General features: G+C 34.6%; 1 protein-coding gene across 1 annotated transcript; it reads left to right on the plus strand.

Annotated features, from left to right (window-relative positions):
* The first annotated feature begins 1,099 nt into the window (after window positions 1-1,099).
* On the plus strand, window positions 1,100-13,239 carry LOC117340322 (etoposide-induced protein 2.4 homolog). The gene is made up of 9 exons (XM_033902088.1): window positions 1,100-1,462; window positions 1,755-1,815; window positions 2,581-2,647; window positions 4,941-5,062; window positions 6,235-6,351; window positions 7,857-7,968; window positions 8,829-8,940; window positions 10,315-10,389; window positions 11,408-13,239. The coding sequence occupies exons 1-9, from the start codon at window positions 1,269-1,271 to the stop codon at window positions 11,577-11,579; spliced, it is 1,032 nt and encodes a 343-aa protein (XP_033757979.1). The 5' UTR covers window positions 1,100-1,268; the 3' UTR covers window positions 11,580-13,239.
* Window positions 13,240-18,090: the final 4,851 nt, after the last annotated feature.

Genomic DNA, 18,090 nt, shown 5'->3' on the forward strand with positions numbered 1-18,090 from the left:
AATAATATATTCGAAAAATTTATATGGTTTCCACAATGTTATTGTTAATGAGATAAGCGATAGGCGCAGTGGATATGCGCAGTAAATACAAGTTTCAAAGAAGAGAATGACGTAAGTCCAAAATGTCGTATACATTTGTAGCGCCCATTCATTTTATTTGTGTTAATAGGTTATCGATAATCCTACTATTTAAGTTTGGAAATCAAAAAGTCGTTCACATCGACCATATTACTGACAAATGTAATTTTGTCTTAAAAAACAACAACACATTATTCATTAATGATAACTGTTTATGTCGATCTTTGAAAGTCTACTTTCTCTTTTGTTCCATTTGTATTTGGTGTAGTACAGTATAAACCAGATCAACCGACTTACTAATAATGTCTAATATTAATTTGCGAGATTTGTTATTTGTATTTTACTCATATTTTCCCATTTGCCATGCACCAAAAATTAAATGTTACATTGTACTTTCGTTTTTGATTTCTAGTCTAGATCTGGTTACAAAATTTTTATTGCCTGCAGGTGTCGATATTTTGTCTTAGAAATAAAGAATGATAGGGAATCAAATGGATCTGATGAAAAAAATCTCACTCTCATCAATATATTTCATTTTGAATGTGGACAATCACATCAACACATAGCCCGAGTTTCCTCTGGCCCACGTCTGGTGTAAGACATAGTGTCAGGGCCAGAGGAAACTCGGGCTAATCAACACATATATATTTATAGGTTGACAAATGTTAATATTATGTCCAGTTCCCATGTTATTTGCTAATAGAAATCATTCACCTTAGTATTTATATTTCTTAATTACATTTGTTGCAACCGACTCTGTCATAAGTTTCTCACCATGCAATCCTCTAACCTTGTTGATTAACCTTGGAGTAGTCTAGACACCAGACTTGGACATTAAATGACAGATCTAGATGTGAGTTGTAGGTCGCTCCAGATATCTACCTGTCAGAATGTCTAAGTCTGATGACAGGGCCAGAGGAAACTCCGGAAATATTCTGTGAGGCATGCATGACACATTCTCATTCAGATTGGACACATTCTCTTCTCACATTCAAATTCTTTTTCAGAATCCAACTCATCTCAAAATTCACCAATTTTGTGACAGAAAAAATAAAAGAACTGCACTACACTGGTGCTGATCGAAGTACATGAATAGAACATAAAAACTTTCATCCGAAAAATGATTAAAAAAGTGCTAATCTGGAAATAACAAAATTGATAAAACATTTTAACAATACTCAACTTAAAAAATGGCTGACAACTTTCAAGACATTCTTTATGAGATTGTAAGCGGTTTACAAGATGGAATATTAGGAACACTTAAGATCCGAAAGTTAGGGAAAGCAGAGAGTGAAGAGATATTAAAGAAAGACCCAGAGCCAATGACTACCTTGGCAAGACGGAGAGCAGAGCGCAATAAAGACAAAGTCCAGCACAAGGAAAGGTGCTTTAAATTTGTTTGTGATGTGCTGCAACTACATTGTACCTATCTATGATGTTGAACAAATGCAATAAAGTGAAAACAAAAAACTACTGAATATGATATTTCTTTAATGATTGTGAAGTTTCTTAAGTCAACATATATATATTTTCATTCATAAGAAAAAATAATTATAATTCAAATATTACTGTTTATTTCAAATTTGCATTACATTCATGCATGCAATTTCTAGTCAAAGAAAATCATAAAAAAATGAATTGATGAAATTATCAAAATCAACTGACTAATGTTTCAGAGAGCCAAAGATTATACAGAGGATTATAATGTGCTGTGCTTGGAATGGTGGTATCTTTTTGGTAAGCATTGTGGTTGCTGCATTATATAAGAGCAGTTTAAGCCAGTATTGCCCATTAGTAATTGATAAATATACTTTCTGTCACTATTGCCCAGGCCTGTCATATTAGTAAAGTTGATGCCTGTATTGCCTTGTAGTTTGAAAATTCAATAATGACTTGATTAAAGGTAAATCCAGGCTAGTATTGTTTAAATACATAACAAACCTCTTAAAAACCAAGGTCATTATTATAGAAGCTATCATTGTATAATTGATAGGTCTAACTGATGTTTATTTCTTGAAAGTAAGATAACAGCTTATCCCTTAACACTATGTATCTGTAAGGAAAACTAGGGCCCCAATGTTGGGAGAGAGTTGCTCCTCTGGGGCTGGATGGGTGGGACCCAATAATGCAATAATGACACTACATCTCTCCATTTCATTTTAAAATAATTCTGTTGTGAAAATTTGAAAATTAGTCGAGCATTTAACAGCACACAAGGTTTCCACTTCTGTAATATTTCGCACCAATCTTTATCACATCATATTCTTACAAGTCTTTATGACATGATAAAATGTATTTTGAGAATTATTTCTTTAAATTGTTTGAAATAACATTTATATTCATTTTAATTATGTTATGTTAATTATTATTTGATTTCAAATTTTGCAAATTTGCATGAGTTTAAGATAGATATTGAGATATATTTCATATCTATCCGAAATATGTTGGATGATGAATTGAAGCTTTCACCTTAAATTGAAATAATGACTGTTTTTTTTTCAGATGAGTATCTTCTTGTTCAACCATATGCTGCTGCCCATTGTTCAGCTAATTATAGCTGGCATATTTGGTGAGGATCCTCTTGTTATTAGCCAGTTGTGAATCATGACATTAATTGGTCACAATGAACATGGTGTTTGTATGTTACAGAGTTGAATTTTATTCAGTACGCTGGTTTGTATATATGTCAGTAATGTGACGTCATGCATATAGGTAGGTGTTATTTTATTGACTACCCGGGTTTGGTGCATTAGTCCTTTGTTTGATCATTAGACCGATGGGACTTGACCATTAGACATAAAAGAGAGGGAGAGGCAGCAATGAGAGGTATTAAATAAATTTGCCCCTACTAATTTGTCTTGTCTGTCCTTTCCAGTTGCTGTTAGTCTTCTCCCAGATTTGAATGTTTACTCTTTGGGTGGTTGTGTTTATGAGCAGTTTATTTTATACCCTGTAATGATACTAACACAAAGCTAACTAGTCATACATCTAATGTTACAAACACAGACACTACAGAATACAATTACACACAGACAATTAACCCTATAGAATATATGTATACATGTTCTTTGTCAAGAACAAGAAAACCCCAGGTCTGATGGTCCAGAGTAAGTAGATATTGTCTGCGGGCATGTTGATATTTTAATTGCCTGATAGACAAGTGCAAATTTTCTGGCAATCTTTACCTTTTCCTTTGATTCTGTTTGATTGGACCATCATATTTTTATGAGATCAAAGCATTATTGTTACCCTTGCCTAATTGCGCATGCGTGCTGTTACAGCTTCCGTAAATAAACAAGTTGAACGTTATCAGTTTCTGGCAGCACTCTGGATTTATAAGATGATTAATTTAGAAGTATGAAATAACTAAGTACTGCTATATCATTTCAAGTTTTGTTTGATGTTAATTGAGATGTTATACATCGTTTTGGACCTGAATACGGGAACATGCTCAAGTGAGATCGTATGTGTACGGAACGTGTGGCTCACGATCGACTTAGATAAATCCACGTAATTGCTGATAATTACACAATTTCAAGGAATTAAACATCAAAATAACTATTCATTTCTTTGATTATTTGTTAACTATTACTTTCTAAATGCTTTATATATGTTATACATATATATATAAGTATTAAATCAATCCTGCTGTGAAAGGAAACGATCACAAATCTCAGTCAAATCACATTCATTCTGACTGGGAAAAGGCTTGTACTTGCGTATAGTGCGCAGTGGTCTTTTTCACTTGTCAATTTTTGAAAAAAAGTGTGCACTATACGCGAATATTTACGGTATTCAAGTTTGGGTCTTTACTTTGAAACATGAAATTGGGTAAATTAGGGGGCTGTGATAGCTCAGTTGGTTAGAGTGCCAGCCATGTAATCTCATGTTAATGATCCGAGGCGTGGTTCGACACTCCCTACCTGTGTCAGTTTGTTTTTCTCAGGAAACTGAGAAAGGGCCAGTATTTGCTGTAATGGATGTGTCCTTGGGCAAGACACTTCACCCTTATGGCTCTGGATGGCATGCAACAGGCCTCCCTTATGTAGTTCAGTGATACATGAGGTAGTTACTAACTACTACAAGGAGACTCCGCCTCAAAATGACCCTGACTGTTTACTGGACGATAAATCGAAGAAACAAACAAAACAAACTGGACCAGTTTATTTTGTAGTCAAATATGTGTAACAGAATGAGAATAAGTCATGGAGTCAGGATTTGAGACAGAGATCTTGGATTTTGGGGCCATACTACATATATTACACGAGACGTCCTTAAGTCAGGTGTTGGTAAAGTCATGTTAGAGGCATCTTCCCTAGCCAAGGGTTACAATCTGCTTTCTCCTCTTCAAAAAGAGAAGATGACCGATCATAACTCTTGACTAACACAGATATGTCAGTGTTGAGGTTATAGAAACCAGTTTCTTAGGGTACTTATGAGATCCTGGAGGATAATACTGGATGTTGTTTAAATCCTATTACCTTGCCTATCATGAAATCATGAGTTGGTGAAGTTTGGTTTCACTGCATGTCACAGATTCCAACTATTTTTCTTGTAAAATAAAAACAAACAAAAGTTAAAGAGTTTAAAAAATATATATTTAGGACTTTACAAGTGTTTGGAATTTATGCTTTAAAAGAATCTAGACATATATATTTTATGTTTTGAAGTGGAATGCAGTAAAGTTGTTTATTTTTCAATTTATAGGAGAGTCTTCAAAAATGAAAGCAAATAAAAGTTGAAATTTGAAAAAAAAAAAAATTGGACTTTACAAGTGTTTGGAATTGATGTTTTAAAGGAATCTGGACACATTAATGTTTTTAAGTGGAATGCATTATAATTATTTATTTTTCAATGTATAGGAGGGTCTGGGAATAACAGTGTATGGGGCTGGATCGGACCCATACTCTCCTGGACATTCAGCGCCCTCTGGATCCTGCCAATATTTGTCCTCAGCAAAGTCGTCAACAGTCTTTGGTTTCAGGTAGGTAAAATATAATTTCTTCTGAAATAATGATTCATCTAATAACAGGCAATAACACACCATATTTATCTGCAAGTAAGCCCCTGTCCACAAGTAAGTTCCTGTCCACAAGTAAGCCCATGTCGACAGGTAAGCCTTTGTCCACAAGTCCCAATTTAAGCTACAAGTAAGCCCCTGTCCATAAGCAAGCCCCTGTCCACAAGGAAGCCCCTGTCCACAAGGTAGCCCCTGTCCACAAGTAAGCCCATGTCCACAAGTAAGTCCCCAGCCACAAGTAAGCCCCCAGTCACAAGTAAGCTCCTGTTCACAAGTAAGCCCCTGTCCACAAGTAAGCCAATGTCCACAAGTAAGTCCCTGTCCACAAGTAAGTCCCTGTCCACAAGTAAGTCCCTGTCCACAAGTAAGTCCCTGTCCACATGTAAGTCCCTGTCAATAAGCAAGCCCCTGTCCACAAGCAAGCCCTTGTCCACAAATAAGTCCCCAGCCACAAGTAAGCCCCTATTCATAAGGAAGCCCTGTCCACAAGTAAGCCCCTGTCTACAAATAAGCCCCTTCAATTTTGCAGAATCATCAATTTTAAAAATATATCAATGTTTTATATAAGGGAAACTGGATTATTTGAGTCAATAAAGTACAGACCTTTCACCAAGGTGGTTTGAGTTTGATTACCTGATCAGGCTTGATAAACCTACCAAGCCATGCAGATTTACTCAGGACGGTTTTGCATTCTTTCTTCATTTACACCTCCAGTTGCTTTCTTCAAGAAACTTTCTTTTTCCGTATACCAGATTTAATGGTCATGAGCACAGGTTCCCGACTCATTTCATAAAATATTAACATATAAAAGTACAAAGAAATGAGATATGTACTCTTATAATATGTTATTATTTTATAAAACAAGTCAGGCACTTGTGGTCATGAGTGAAAGATTACAGGAACTAAACTGTACATCTGACTGGTAATGATACGTAACAGTTACATCCATTGAACCTGGTATCATTTTTCAGGTACCATTGTAAATAGATTTTTAGATACTTTTTTTAAAAGAGATTTTATTACATTAATATGAATACACCACATACAATTCCAATAACTGTGGTTTGTAATAATCATCATCGTCATCGTCGTCGTCGTCATCATCAGGTTTCAGTTTTCTGTGGGTTTTTTTACAGGATATAGCTGATGCAGCATACTTTCAGTATAGGGGAAAACCAAAACAGTTCAACATCAGCAGCCTGATAGCTGACATCAGCTTCAGCATGCTGCTTCAGGCTTTCTTCCTCATACAGGTACGTCAACTATTGTCTCTAAGGGACATTAGCAGATTCCTTTATTCAGTGACTAGTTCATATTATACATGTATTTTTTAACGTTAAATCTTACTTAGGTTCATCCTCGAAATTACAGAGGTTTAGTGTATGACTAGTGAGCCAGAGGTCTGGGGTCCAATCCCTAGCAGAGACAGTGATTTGAATTTAATTTACCTTAATTGCGCTCTGTTACATTTCTTAGGTTCATCCTTGAAATTACAGAGGTAAAGAAAGAGACTGTAACCCTTGTACTTTGAATATGAGTTACACATAATAAAGAATATCAGTAACTTAGACAATGGTATAACCCTTCCAGTTAACTCTTTCCGTACTTTGTGTTCTTTCCGGATTCCGTACCGGAAGTAGTTATTAGGCCCGCCCCCGGAAGTTTAAACAAAATGACAGACTGCATGTGCATTTTTGGTGTGTTGTTATTTTCATATAGAAACAGAAAGGTTAGTGTTATCTTTGTACATGATTAAGAAATATTTAACAAAATAATATCTAGATCAGATTTATCATTCTGAAACGTCCTAGACTCTGATATCTAAAATGCAAATGTAGCAAGCCGCCATATTGTTTGCATTAGAACATATTGAGAAAAAATCAACTATTACTCTATCGAAAAAACACGTAAAACAATCGAAATAAAAATTATTTAACAACCAAAGTGTTTGTCTTTAAAGCTTTGAACACATTTTATAAATCATTGCATTTGGTAATTGTATTTATCGGTTGATGCTGTCAACAAATCAACACTTTAAAAACGTCAACTTAGTCTGTCGACTAAAGTCGACAGCGGGGAGGACGGAGCACATTTTTATGTTGACTATAGTCGACAACGGGGAAGAGGGAGCACATTTTTATGTTGACTATAGTCGACAACGGGGAAGAGGGAGCACATTTTTATGTCGACTATAGTCGACAACGGTACTGAAAGAGTTAAGATGACAGAGGGTGCAATGTATTTAAAGTGTGGGCGCTGGACTGTCCACACATAATATGTTCATACATTGCATCAAAGTTTGAATTTAAGTTAATGCTATGACAGTTTGAAACAAAGACGACAATTTCAAATACCCAAAAGTGAAAACTATACAGAAGCACTCAATCTAAAAATGACCTGATTCATAAAATACCCAAGGCAAACTGCATACATGTACAATTGTATGTGAAATTTCTAGGACATATTCTGATCTATTCATTCAAATTTCATCAGTTTTGTGGTCTAGGAAGATTTTTTGCTAGCTAGTCAATGAATTTTGATTTTCATGTATTTTCTGATACCATAAAAAATAACTAAATCACAGAATTCACAGCGTCTAGTAGTGATGGTGAGTGGCATAAGTCAAGGGAGACAACCCATAATATCTGTGAAGAAATAATACTGCTTCAAGATATATCATATAGTTCCCTTCAATATTATGAAATATTTTTACCATTGACATTTTAACAACAGATTTTGTATCTAATTTCAAACCTAGGGCACTCTGTTCATGTTCCTGCCGATTCCTGCAGTGGGACAAATCATCGGACATATCCACATGGCTCTACTCTACTCTCTGTATGCATTCGAGTACAAGTGGCTAAATATGGGCAAGTATCAAAAGATGTAATAATAAGTTTAGGCTTACTTTAGAAACAAACTCACTTGGCTTATTATCAAGCAAATGAAGAAAAACAGACCTGGCTTAATGATAGAATATACATGTAATCATATTTATACATTTATTGAAAATTAGTTATTAATTATTGATCGTAAAAATACAATTTTGTATATTTTCGAAACAAAAAATGTAATTAAGAATTGTATTTATAGTGATAAAAAAAATATTTTGAATACAAGTAACATGTTTTTTTTTTATTTCAAATTTACTAAATATACTCTCTAATGCTTATATCTCTGATCTATTCATTAGAAAAAGGGGAAAGGATGAAAAAAAACCGACAATGATTACATCTATTCATATTTATGTACATGTATAAATTTTTGTCTGTCAAACCAAAACTTTAACTAAAAATTTCTTAAATGATGGCAAAAATTAGATTTGCATGGACATATTTGAACGAATTCAAGGAGAATAAGACCAGGGCCTGTATTCATGAAACAATACTCAGACTGTGCTCAAATAAAAAAAAAATGTACTAAGCCCAAAATATTTTTTATTATAAATCTGAAAATCAATTAATATTTTTTTTCTCAAAAATTGAAAAGAATTTTGGAAGGAATTCAAGGGAAAAATTATTTTTGATTTGTAGGGTTATCATTTTGAAATTCAAACTGATATTTCCTTATTTTAAGTGTGTTTAAAAAAAGTTGGGTTTAGCATGATTCCATGAATAGGGGTATTCTGGATTAGTAAGCATCTCCTGCTCCGTTGACTATAATAAGTTTTCATCATGCAATGCTAGCGTTACTTGCCATATTTTGAGAATATTTTGTTGTCTATGTGTAGGTTGGGAGGTACACAAACGTTTGAGCCACATTGAGAACTGCTGGCCGTATTTCTTTGGGTTCGGCCTACCTATGGCCGTAATGACATCTCTTCATCCCTCCGTTGTCATCAGGTATGTTTACACTTCTCATAATTTCTGTCGAATGTTTTTACTACTCTCTGTTAAAGTGGATGTATGTTTTTCAGTAATTGTTTCAATATTTAGATTAAGTTTTTAGATCACTATCAAATTGTGCCTTCAATGGCAATCCACCCATTTTCCTTCTTTCTTTTTTTAGCCCACCATCATCAGATGGTGGGCTATTCAATCGCCCTGCGTTAGTGGTCTGTCCGTCCATCCCTCCATCCGTAAACAATTCTTGTTATCGTTATTTCTCAGAAAGTACTAAAGGGATCTTTCTGAAATTTCATATATAGGTTCCCCTTGGTCTTTAGTTATGCATATATCATTTTGGGACTGATCAGATTACAACATGGCCGACAGGCAACCATCTTGGTTTTTGACAATTGAAATTTGTTATCGCTATTTCCTGGAAAGTTCTGAAGGGATCTTTCTGAAATTTCAAATGTAGATTGCCCTGGGTCACTAGTTATGCATATTTCATTTTGGGACCAGGTTCCCTTTGGTCCATCGTATTGCATTTTTCGACCAATCTGAAAACCGCTAAATCTCAAATTTCTTATATAAGTTCCTCTTGTTTGAAAAGTCCTGGAAGGATGTTTCTCAATTTACACATATTAGTAAGAGGTAGGGGAAAAGAGAGAGAAGATCAAACTGACATAGAACCTATAAAGATAATTCAATGGTGGCGCCAAGATCCCTCTGGGATCTCTTGTATGACTTTATAGCCAAATAGGCCGACTGGTAGAAATATCCACTTTGAGCCCTGAATGTTGATACAAGGATGTGTCTATCACTGTGATGGATGTTTTCTCCTTCCACCCTGATAAAATATATACTGTGGGTGTATATTTTTTAATTTTTATTTTCAGTGGATAAATACTTACCATTCTGTTTTTCAGAGAATGTATATTTTCCATTCTGTTTTTTTCAGTGGATCTATATTTTCCATTCTGTTTTTTTCAGAGAATGTATATTTTCCATTCTGTTTTTCAGTGGCTGTATATTTTCCATTCTGTTTTTTTCAGTGGATGTATAATTTCCATTCTGTTTTTCAGTGGCTGTATATTTTCCATTCTGTTTTTTCAGTGGCTGTATATTTTCCATTCTGTTTTTTTCAGAGAATGTATATTTTCCATACTGTTTTTCAGTGGCTGTATATTTTCCATTCTGTTTTTTCAGTGGATGTATATTTACCATTCTGTTTTTCCATGGATGTATATTTTCCATTCTGTTTTTCAGTGGATGTAAATTTTCCATTCTGTTTTTTCAGTGGATGTATATTTTCCATTCTGTTTTTTCAGTGGATGTATATTTTCCATTCTGTTTTTCAGTGGATGTAAATTTTCCATTCTGTTTTTTCAGTGGATGTATATTTTCCATTCTCTTCCCTGTGTTCATCATCAGTGCCAATGAGGCTATTGAACCTACAAGAGTGTGGTGAGTACATGTAGTTAAATGTATTATTTAGTCCAACATTTGCAGACTTCAAAGAGACAAATTAGTGAACTCAGTCTTTCAAAATCAGCTGTTCACTGAAAATATGTAATGTAAAGTAACAGTTGTTTAGTTGAAAATAAAATAACCTTTAGGCTGTAGACAAAGTTATAATAGTTGTGATTTCCCTGTCATGAAATAAGGGTATCAATACACATAAAGATGGATGTTGTTTCAAAAATGGCTCTTCATCCAGGTCCGCCTTCAAATAAAAATGTGAGTTTGATTTTCTGCATATTAAACTCTCTTCTCATAAAATCTACAAAATACTGATGCAATATACATAGACAAATATATACTCTTAATGTCAATCATATTTCCATAATCTAGTTGGAGATGTTGTTTACTTGAGATCAACGAGATGTTTCTGTTTATATTGATATCTGTTATAAAAAATCCTCTTTTATCCATTTAATAGTGTTTTTTCAGGTTCCACTAATATAACTGTTTAGTAGTCACTAGTGTCCAATATATGTATATATACCAAAACATATTTACAATGTACATGTACATATATTTTAGAATAAGGATTGTCAGGGTTGAGGGGTCTTAGGTTCAACTTATAAAGAGTACATGTTCTCAATATTAGAGTTAATATTTTGGTAGTTTGTGGAGTATGCGATAACACAGTCAATTGAAGCTCCAGGCACATATTCTCAGGTGAAGATTTTAGGTACATGGTTCAATACTCCCAACACAGGCAAAATTCCTTTATGAAAATTTTCAAGAGAATTTCACGTGAAGGAATTTTGCCTGTGTACCTGTGTCGGTTTATTTTTACCGGAAAGCTGAGTAAAGTAATGGGCCAACCAAATGTTATCCAGGGAGGTAGTCACCAACTACTACAAAGAGATTTCTCCACAAAATGCCCCAACAAATAAACAGTGGTAATTCATGATTCAATTTATTTTCTTTTGATGTTTATAATATGTTATTATATAAAAATATATTTAATTTTCAGTTCATTCCCTCTGAAGTTGTTTGCTCCAGTAGTTGCCCTCTCCAATGCCATTTTCAGTCGTGCCACTGCGGGTGGTTCAAACATTTCGTCCCAATCTAAACCAGCAGTGCCACCTACAGGGAGACCTAAGAAACGTGTAGGGATATCCCAATACAGTCAAGAGTATAGTTGATACTGATCTGGTCATATTTTGGCAAGGCTGTATTTGATATGAGAAAACTTCATATTGAACCCTCTCTTGTGTCCTTACTCTTCACTGTGTGGGATAAAAAGAAACTTCAGTGTGTGGAGGCGTGGAGGAGCTGTTGACCAGGAGAAATCTAAAATGGCAACCTTACGTGATTAAATGTGCCATTGTTTGTAATTCCTGTGTGACTTAGACTGGTCCCATAATGAGTTTACATATACTCAATGTCACGTAAGATCTCGATAAAATTATATAGAAACAAGATTAGTTGTAAACGCCTTTGATATTATTTTTATCATCCTCAATGAATGTAATATTAGGCATTGTTGTAAAAGGGTACAGAAAATTGTACTGGAAAATTTCCCTAATTTTCCCCTTGACACCATGGTTCATTATACTGTGTTTTGACATGACTAGGCAGTATATTAGTATCATATTAGATATTATGATCATCTCATTACCCTACATAATTTACATCCTGAGTGTAATATGTGTATTGATAACATCATTTATTTGATGAATGTTAATAAAGCATTATCATTATTATTTTGTATTTTCAACATTTTTGTTAAACAACTAGTGTTTATGATATATTTGTGTCTCTTTGTTTGTGAAAATAAATGTTGAAGGAAATTTTGATACAATATTGACAGATCCAGTTAAGCTGAGAGCCACATTCATGGTGCTTTATGACATAATGCGGTTTTCATCAATTGAATAGTTAAGTGCATATAAGGATGAGTGTCAGGAAATTACTTTCGATAGTAAAACCAGTAGAAGACAAAAAAGAAAAGAATAGAAAATGTAAGGATCCCAATGTACATAGGCAGCGTGCCAGTCTGTGTTCTATTGGCGTCTCTAAGTGGCTTTGTCTGGCAGTAAATAGCCATTTTAGAACTGGTACAGACCAGGGGAATCCGGCTGAAATTGAAATAAAGCGTTGCTATGATCGAAACTATAGAAGCCTGACTATATTGATGTTATCGTACTGTCCACATAAGTCGCCTCTTACTGTCCACATAAGTCGCCTCATACTGTCCACATAGGTCGCTTCATACTGTCCACATAAGTCACTATATGCTGTCCACATAAAGCGCGTCATTATGTTAACATTAGTCACCTTGTAGTGTCAATATTAGTCGCCTCAGTGTTCACATTAGGCGCCTCATACTGTCCAGATAAAATGCTTCTAGTTTCCTCATTAGTTGACTCACGCTACCTACATAGGTCGCATTTTAACTGTCCAATTTTGCCACGTAATGTCCACATACAGTAAATCAAACTGTTAACATTAGTCGTCTAGTACTGCTCTCTCTGACAGCTTTATAATGTCGCATTTGTGGCACCATGTCCCTCATATTAGTCGCCTCATACCCTCCACATAAAACACCTTATAATGCCATGTTGTTTTTTAAAATGCATTTATGTCTATTGTTTCCAAGAAATACACTCGTTAACAACAATGGTTTCAGTAATATGTACATCATTTATGAAATGTCGTCCTTTAAGCAATGGATGTTTTAGCAAATGGTATATAGTCATCATTACTGACAGATTTGATGACCACCAATCGTCTGTGCTAATTGGTCAGGAGTAGTATTGCATGTAGTAAGTATCACGTATTAAATAAATGAAGAACTTTAAATGCTTAGTAGTTATCCTTTAAAATTTATCAAGGTAAGTGACGATTATGTGTTTAATTATCCTATTTTAAAGTCATTTATTTAGACACATTAAAACAAAATAAAGAATAAGATACTGCATGCTAAAACTTAAAAAAACAAACTCATTAGCTCTATGTAGAAGAAGGTAGGTATCATAATATTCAAAGAGCGAATAGAATCTGTCGTAATTGTGACCAAAACCAGGTAGAAGACGAGTTTCATTTAGTTTCAATATGTCCATTCTCTTAAGATAATCGAAAGAAGATCATTAAAATGTATTACTGGAATCGCCCATCTTCATATAAACTTATCCAGCTGTTGTCTGTACGTAACAGGAAAGAGCTTTGTAATTTAGAGAAGTACTTGAAATTGTGTTTTACAGCACGTTCTAGATCTCAGAATTAGCTTATTTTGTTTTCACTCGTATCAGTTTACCAACATTATAGCCGTCTATCCCCTGACTACACTATTGTATACTCCACTCACTTATGTTCTAACATAATTAACCTTACTTTAATATTTATTTTCAATATGATACATTTTGATAGATCTAGTGCATATGTACAGGGACATATATAGATCTTATTATACGTCCCTGATATGTAAAGTAATTATATCAATGCTGTCCATCTTTCGTTAATTTGTAGTATATATTAAGGACTGTAAATTATATGACGTTATCTTTTAGTATGCTTATGAGCCGTAAGGCTTAAAGTGAATAAAACATTGAACATTGAACTAAAACATATGGTTTCAAAAAGGCATGCGACCTTATAACACTTTATACCAACTAGCTTTAAACGTAATATCGAAATGGTTGGATGTGATACTATAATTGGCATTGACTTTGTGCTTTATCGTGCCATACGAATACGTCATTACGCGGTAATATGCCGTGAGCGTCAAGATTTTATCGTGATCAAGTAAAAACCGAATACTATAGGTAGTTAGTAGTTACTTTGTGGTGTAGACGGATATTAGCCACGTATACCGCTACCCTACTTACTGACAAAGGTAAAGGTGTGTAGACAATGGTCAATTGTTGTACACGTGTACACGTATACACAGATGTCAAAGACATGCACATGTTTGTAACTGTATAACGACCACGTAACAACCGACACCGATAATTCTCGTAACAAATCAGAACAGCAAGGATTTAATTATCATAACAAAAAATATCATGGGTTTGGTTTCTTGTTAAAACGACGGACGGATAATCCTACAAATAATGAGCACTAGTATCTAGGTTAGGAAGGATTCTCTTACAAAATTTGATCAGCATCAAGGACTCGCACCAGACAGCAACACAAGATTAACGTTAAAAACAGCAACACAAGATTCACGTTACAAACAGCAACACAAGATTTACGTTACAAACAGCAACACAAGATTAACGTTAAAAACAGCAACACAAGATTCACGTTACAAACAGCAACACAAGATTCACGTTAAAAAAAGCAACACAAGATTCACGTTAAAAACAGCAACACAAGATTCACGTTACAAACAGCAACACAAGATTCACGTTACAAACAGCAACACAAGATTCACGTTAAAAACAGCAACACAAGATTCACGTTACAAACAGCAACACAAGATTTACGTTACAAACAGCAACACAAGATTCACGTTAAAAACAGCAACACAAGATTCACGTTAAAAACAGCAACACAAGATTCACGTTAAAACAGCAACACAGGATTCACGTTACAAACAGCAACACAAGATTCACGTTACAAACAGCAACACAAGATTCACGTTAAAAACAGCAACACAAGATTCACGTTACAAACAGCAACACAAGATTCACGTTACAAACAGCAACACAAGATTCACGTTAAAAACAGCAACACAAGATTCACGTTATAAACAGCAACACAAGATTAACGTTACAAACAGCAACACAAGATTCACGTTAAAAACAGCAACACAGGATTCACGTTACAAACAGCAACACAGGATTCACGTTAAAAACAGCAACACAAGATTTACGTTAAAAACAGCAACACAAGGTTTACGTTAAAACAGCAACACAAGGTTTACGTTAAAACAGCAAAACAAGATTCACGTTACAAACAGCAACACAAGATTTACGTTACAAACAGCAACACAAGATTCACGTTAAAAACAGCAACACAATATTTACGTTAAAAACAGCAACACAAGATTTACGTTAAAACAGCAACACGTAACGAACAACGACATCAAGGATTCATGCAACAACAGCAACGAAAAATTAAGAATTTAAGTAATAAACAGAAGTAAGGTTATCCTAGCAACAACACCAGTGTTCTCAAAACAAACAACAGCAACAAACAAGACAAAGTCGCGTAATAAACAACAGCAAGGCGTTTTCAAGACATTCACCAAGATTTCCAGTAAGTAAAGTTTGAATGAAAACTATGTTTTTTTCAAACAGGGGTTTATCACGAAATATCCTTTATTGTATAATCAATAACAGTATTTTCATAGAAAATGTTGACTTAATGTGTAATATTAATGAAATAAGTAATATGGCAAATTGAATTGCAAACACTGAATCTTTTTTGAGACGATCGTCGAAATTCAACGGACGTATTATGGTACAGCACCCGCGTTCGTCTGTCCATCAACAATTGGTTAACGCTTTTAAAGTTTCTTCAACGCGTTCTATAGTTCAGTCAGATCACGTGGTTTTTGTCCTAGTGTTGGGCATGGGTGTTCGTATGTGGTACATGTACATGTATAACAATATTATGGATTTGATTTGGGAAAATGATTTTTATTTTTTGAAATTCTTGACATGCTTGCGTGTAAGTTTCTTCCGTGGTGTATTTTCCAGTCAGATACTGTGTTATTGTCTTCCTTTTTGACTTGGATGTTCTTGTGGGTTTTGACAAGATAATATGGATTTAATGGGGTTTTTATTCATTGAATAGGGTTAGATGCGTGTATTATCCACCCGTTTGCGAGGCTCTTGTTGATGTTTTAACTTTAAATACAGTTAATAATCTCATCATAGTGCATAATTTAACATGACCACGTCACATGTTGTTTGGATAAATGCAACAAGAACGACTATAAAACTATCATGAACCATGTTAATTACAATGAACGATGAATAAAAGCCCGTCTGAATAAGCCGAAGAGGGCAGAAAGGTCTTGCGGGAAATCTTGGTTTACAAAGAAGAATTCGAAGTAGGGATAATCCAGCATTAGGAGGTTGTTAGATAAAATGACCTGTAGATGTGCTCACAGTGCGATTGAAGAATATGGCATGGATATCATTGAAAAGTACAATGAGAATAAGGCCAGGTGTTCAGGAAGAGTAAGCGTCCTCTGCGTCAATGACGACAACCTCCATACAAATCTCGACTGACTTCATATCACACACAGAAATGAAATATTTCCAAAATTAAATCATGATATCAATAAGATATCGCTTGTAAACATGTTTTTCGTTTAGTTTAAAATTACATTACGTGGCTGTTAAACAGTGTCTGATCACATAACTCCCAATTAATTCCTATCACCTTAAAGTCATATATTCATCTGCACTCGTGTGTCGTAAACTACGCTCCGCCATGTCTAACGGAGTGTCGGAATGTTGTTTACGAGACGTAAGAAAAGATCAATATATATGTCTATGGCCAATATGGCAAAATAACAGGGTCTAAATCCTTAATGAGCTTTTTAGCGAGAATTCCGACCTGCGAATCGATACAACAAAGGAAATGCTTTTCAGATATATTAAATCATATTTAAGCAATTATAATTTTTTTTTTGTTACAAAATAATTCATAAATTTATGTTATCTCATTCAACATTTTTATTTCAGAACCATGATCATTCGAGTTCGCTTGTCAGCATATCTGAATGCGACACTGCTTCTATTGGTCTTAGCGGCGGGCGTGGTGTTGATATGGAGTTACAATACACGCTGTCAATTTGAAAACAACCCAGAAGAAATGTCTTATGATATACTACAGCAGGAAGTCATGACGTCAAAACCGGAAATAGGTGTTGTACGTGACCAAGTCGATGATAAGCTATTACCGATGGATAAGGAACAGTCGGCTCTGACAAGTACTCCTGCGTTCTAAATTAGCCAGTCCTTGTATGTTTCGCATATAAGATTCCAAAGACAGCCGAGTTAAAATATCCATTGTTATAATGGTCTGGGACACAAATATGTGTTCATTTAGAAGAATTATTTTTCAAAAACAAGGCAGACGTCGGCTTTCGATGTGATGGTGATTTAAACAGATATATGCTCTCTAGAGTAAAGAGGAGCATTTGTATGTGTTTTGTCTGTATTGGTCACTACCGCGATGAGGAAAGATTGTCGATAGTTCTTAAACGTTAATACATGTGTAGTTGTCGTCAGTCTAATTAAAATCAGATGTTCATTATCGAACCTTAAACTTCGTGTGAACATCATACTGAGTTTACGGAGTGGATAATGATTATGAACATCTGATTTTAATCAGATTGATTTCTAAAGTTATTCATGTAAAGATTGTACAAAATATTTATAAGCTCCGTTCAAAACAAATAGTGAGCTAGAGGAGAAGATTATCATACATCTGCTTCATTCTAGGTCTCGTCAATTGATGCCAAGGGCTTAATCATTTAATGGTCATCTAAATAGAAAATCAGTGATGAAAGTGATTCATCTTGTATTTTAAAAGCCTGTGGATCACTAAAATGGCGCAATTCAACAAAAGTAACGTGTTTATCCTTTATTATGAATTATGGCTGACCCTCGTCCTTACTGTTGACACGTAATTTGTTAAAGTGTTTATAAATTTCAGTAAAACATGCGAAAATGCATGTTTCATAGGGACACA

This window comes from Pecten maximus, chromosome 13 (genome assembly GCF_902652985.1).
Source record: "Pecten maximus chromosome 13, xPecMax1.1, whole genome shotgun sequence".
Classification (NCBI taxonomy): Eukaryota; Metazoa; Mollusca; class Bivalvia; order Pectinida; family Pectinidae; genus Pecten; species Pecten maximus.

What these genes read in the sequence shown, in the direction of transcription:
- LOC117340322 (XM_033902088.1), top strand. Translation starts at nt 1,269, where the DNA reads ATGGCTGACAACTTTCAAGACATTCTTTATGAGATTGTAAGCGGTTTA. An exon ending in TCAACAGTCTTTGGTTTCAG is followed by an intron (nt 5,063 to 6,234) that starts GTAGGTAAAATA and finishes GTTTTTTTACAG; the next exon opens with GATATAGCTGATGCAGCATA. An exon ending in ATTGAACCTACAAGAGTGTG is followed by an intron (nt 10,390 to 11,407) that starts GTGAGTACATGT and finishes TTTAATTTTCAG; the next exon opens with TTCATTCCCTCTGAAGTTGT.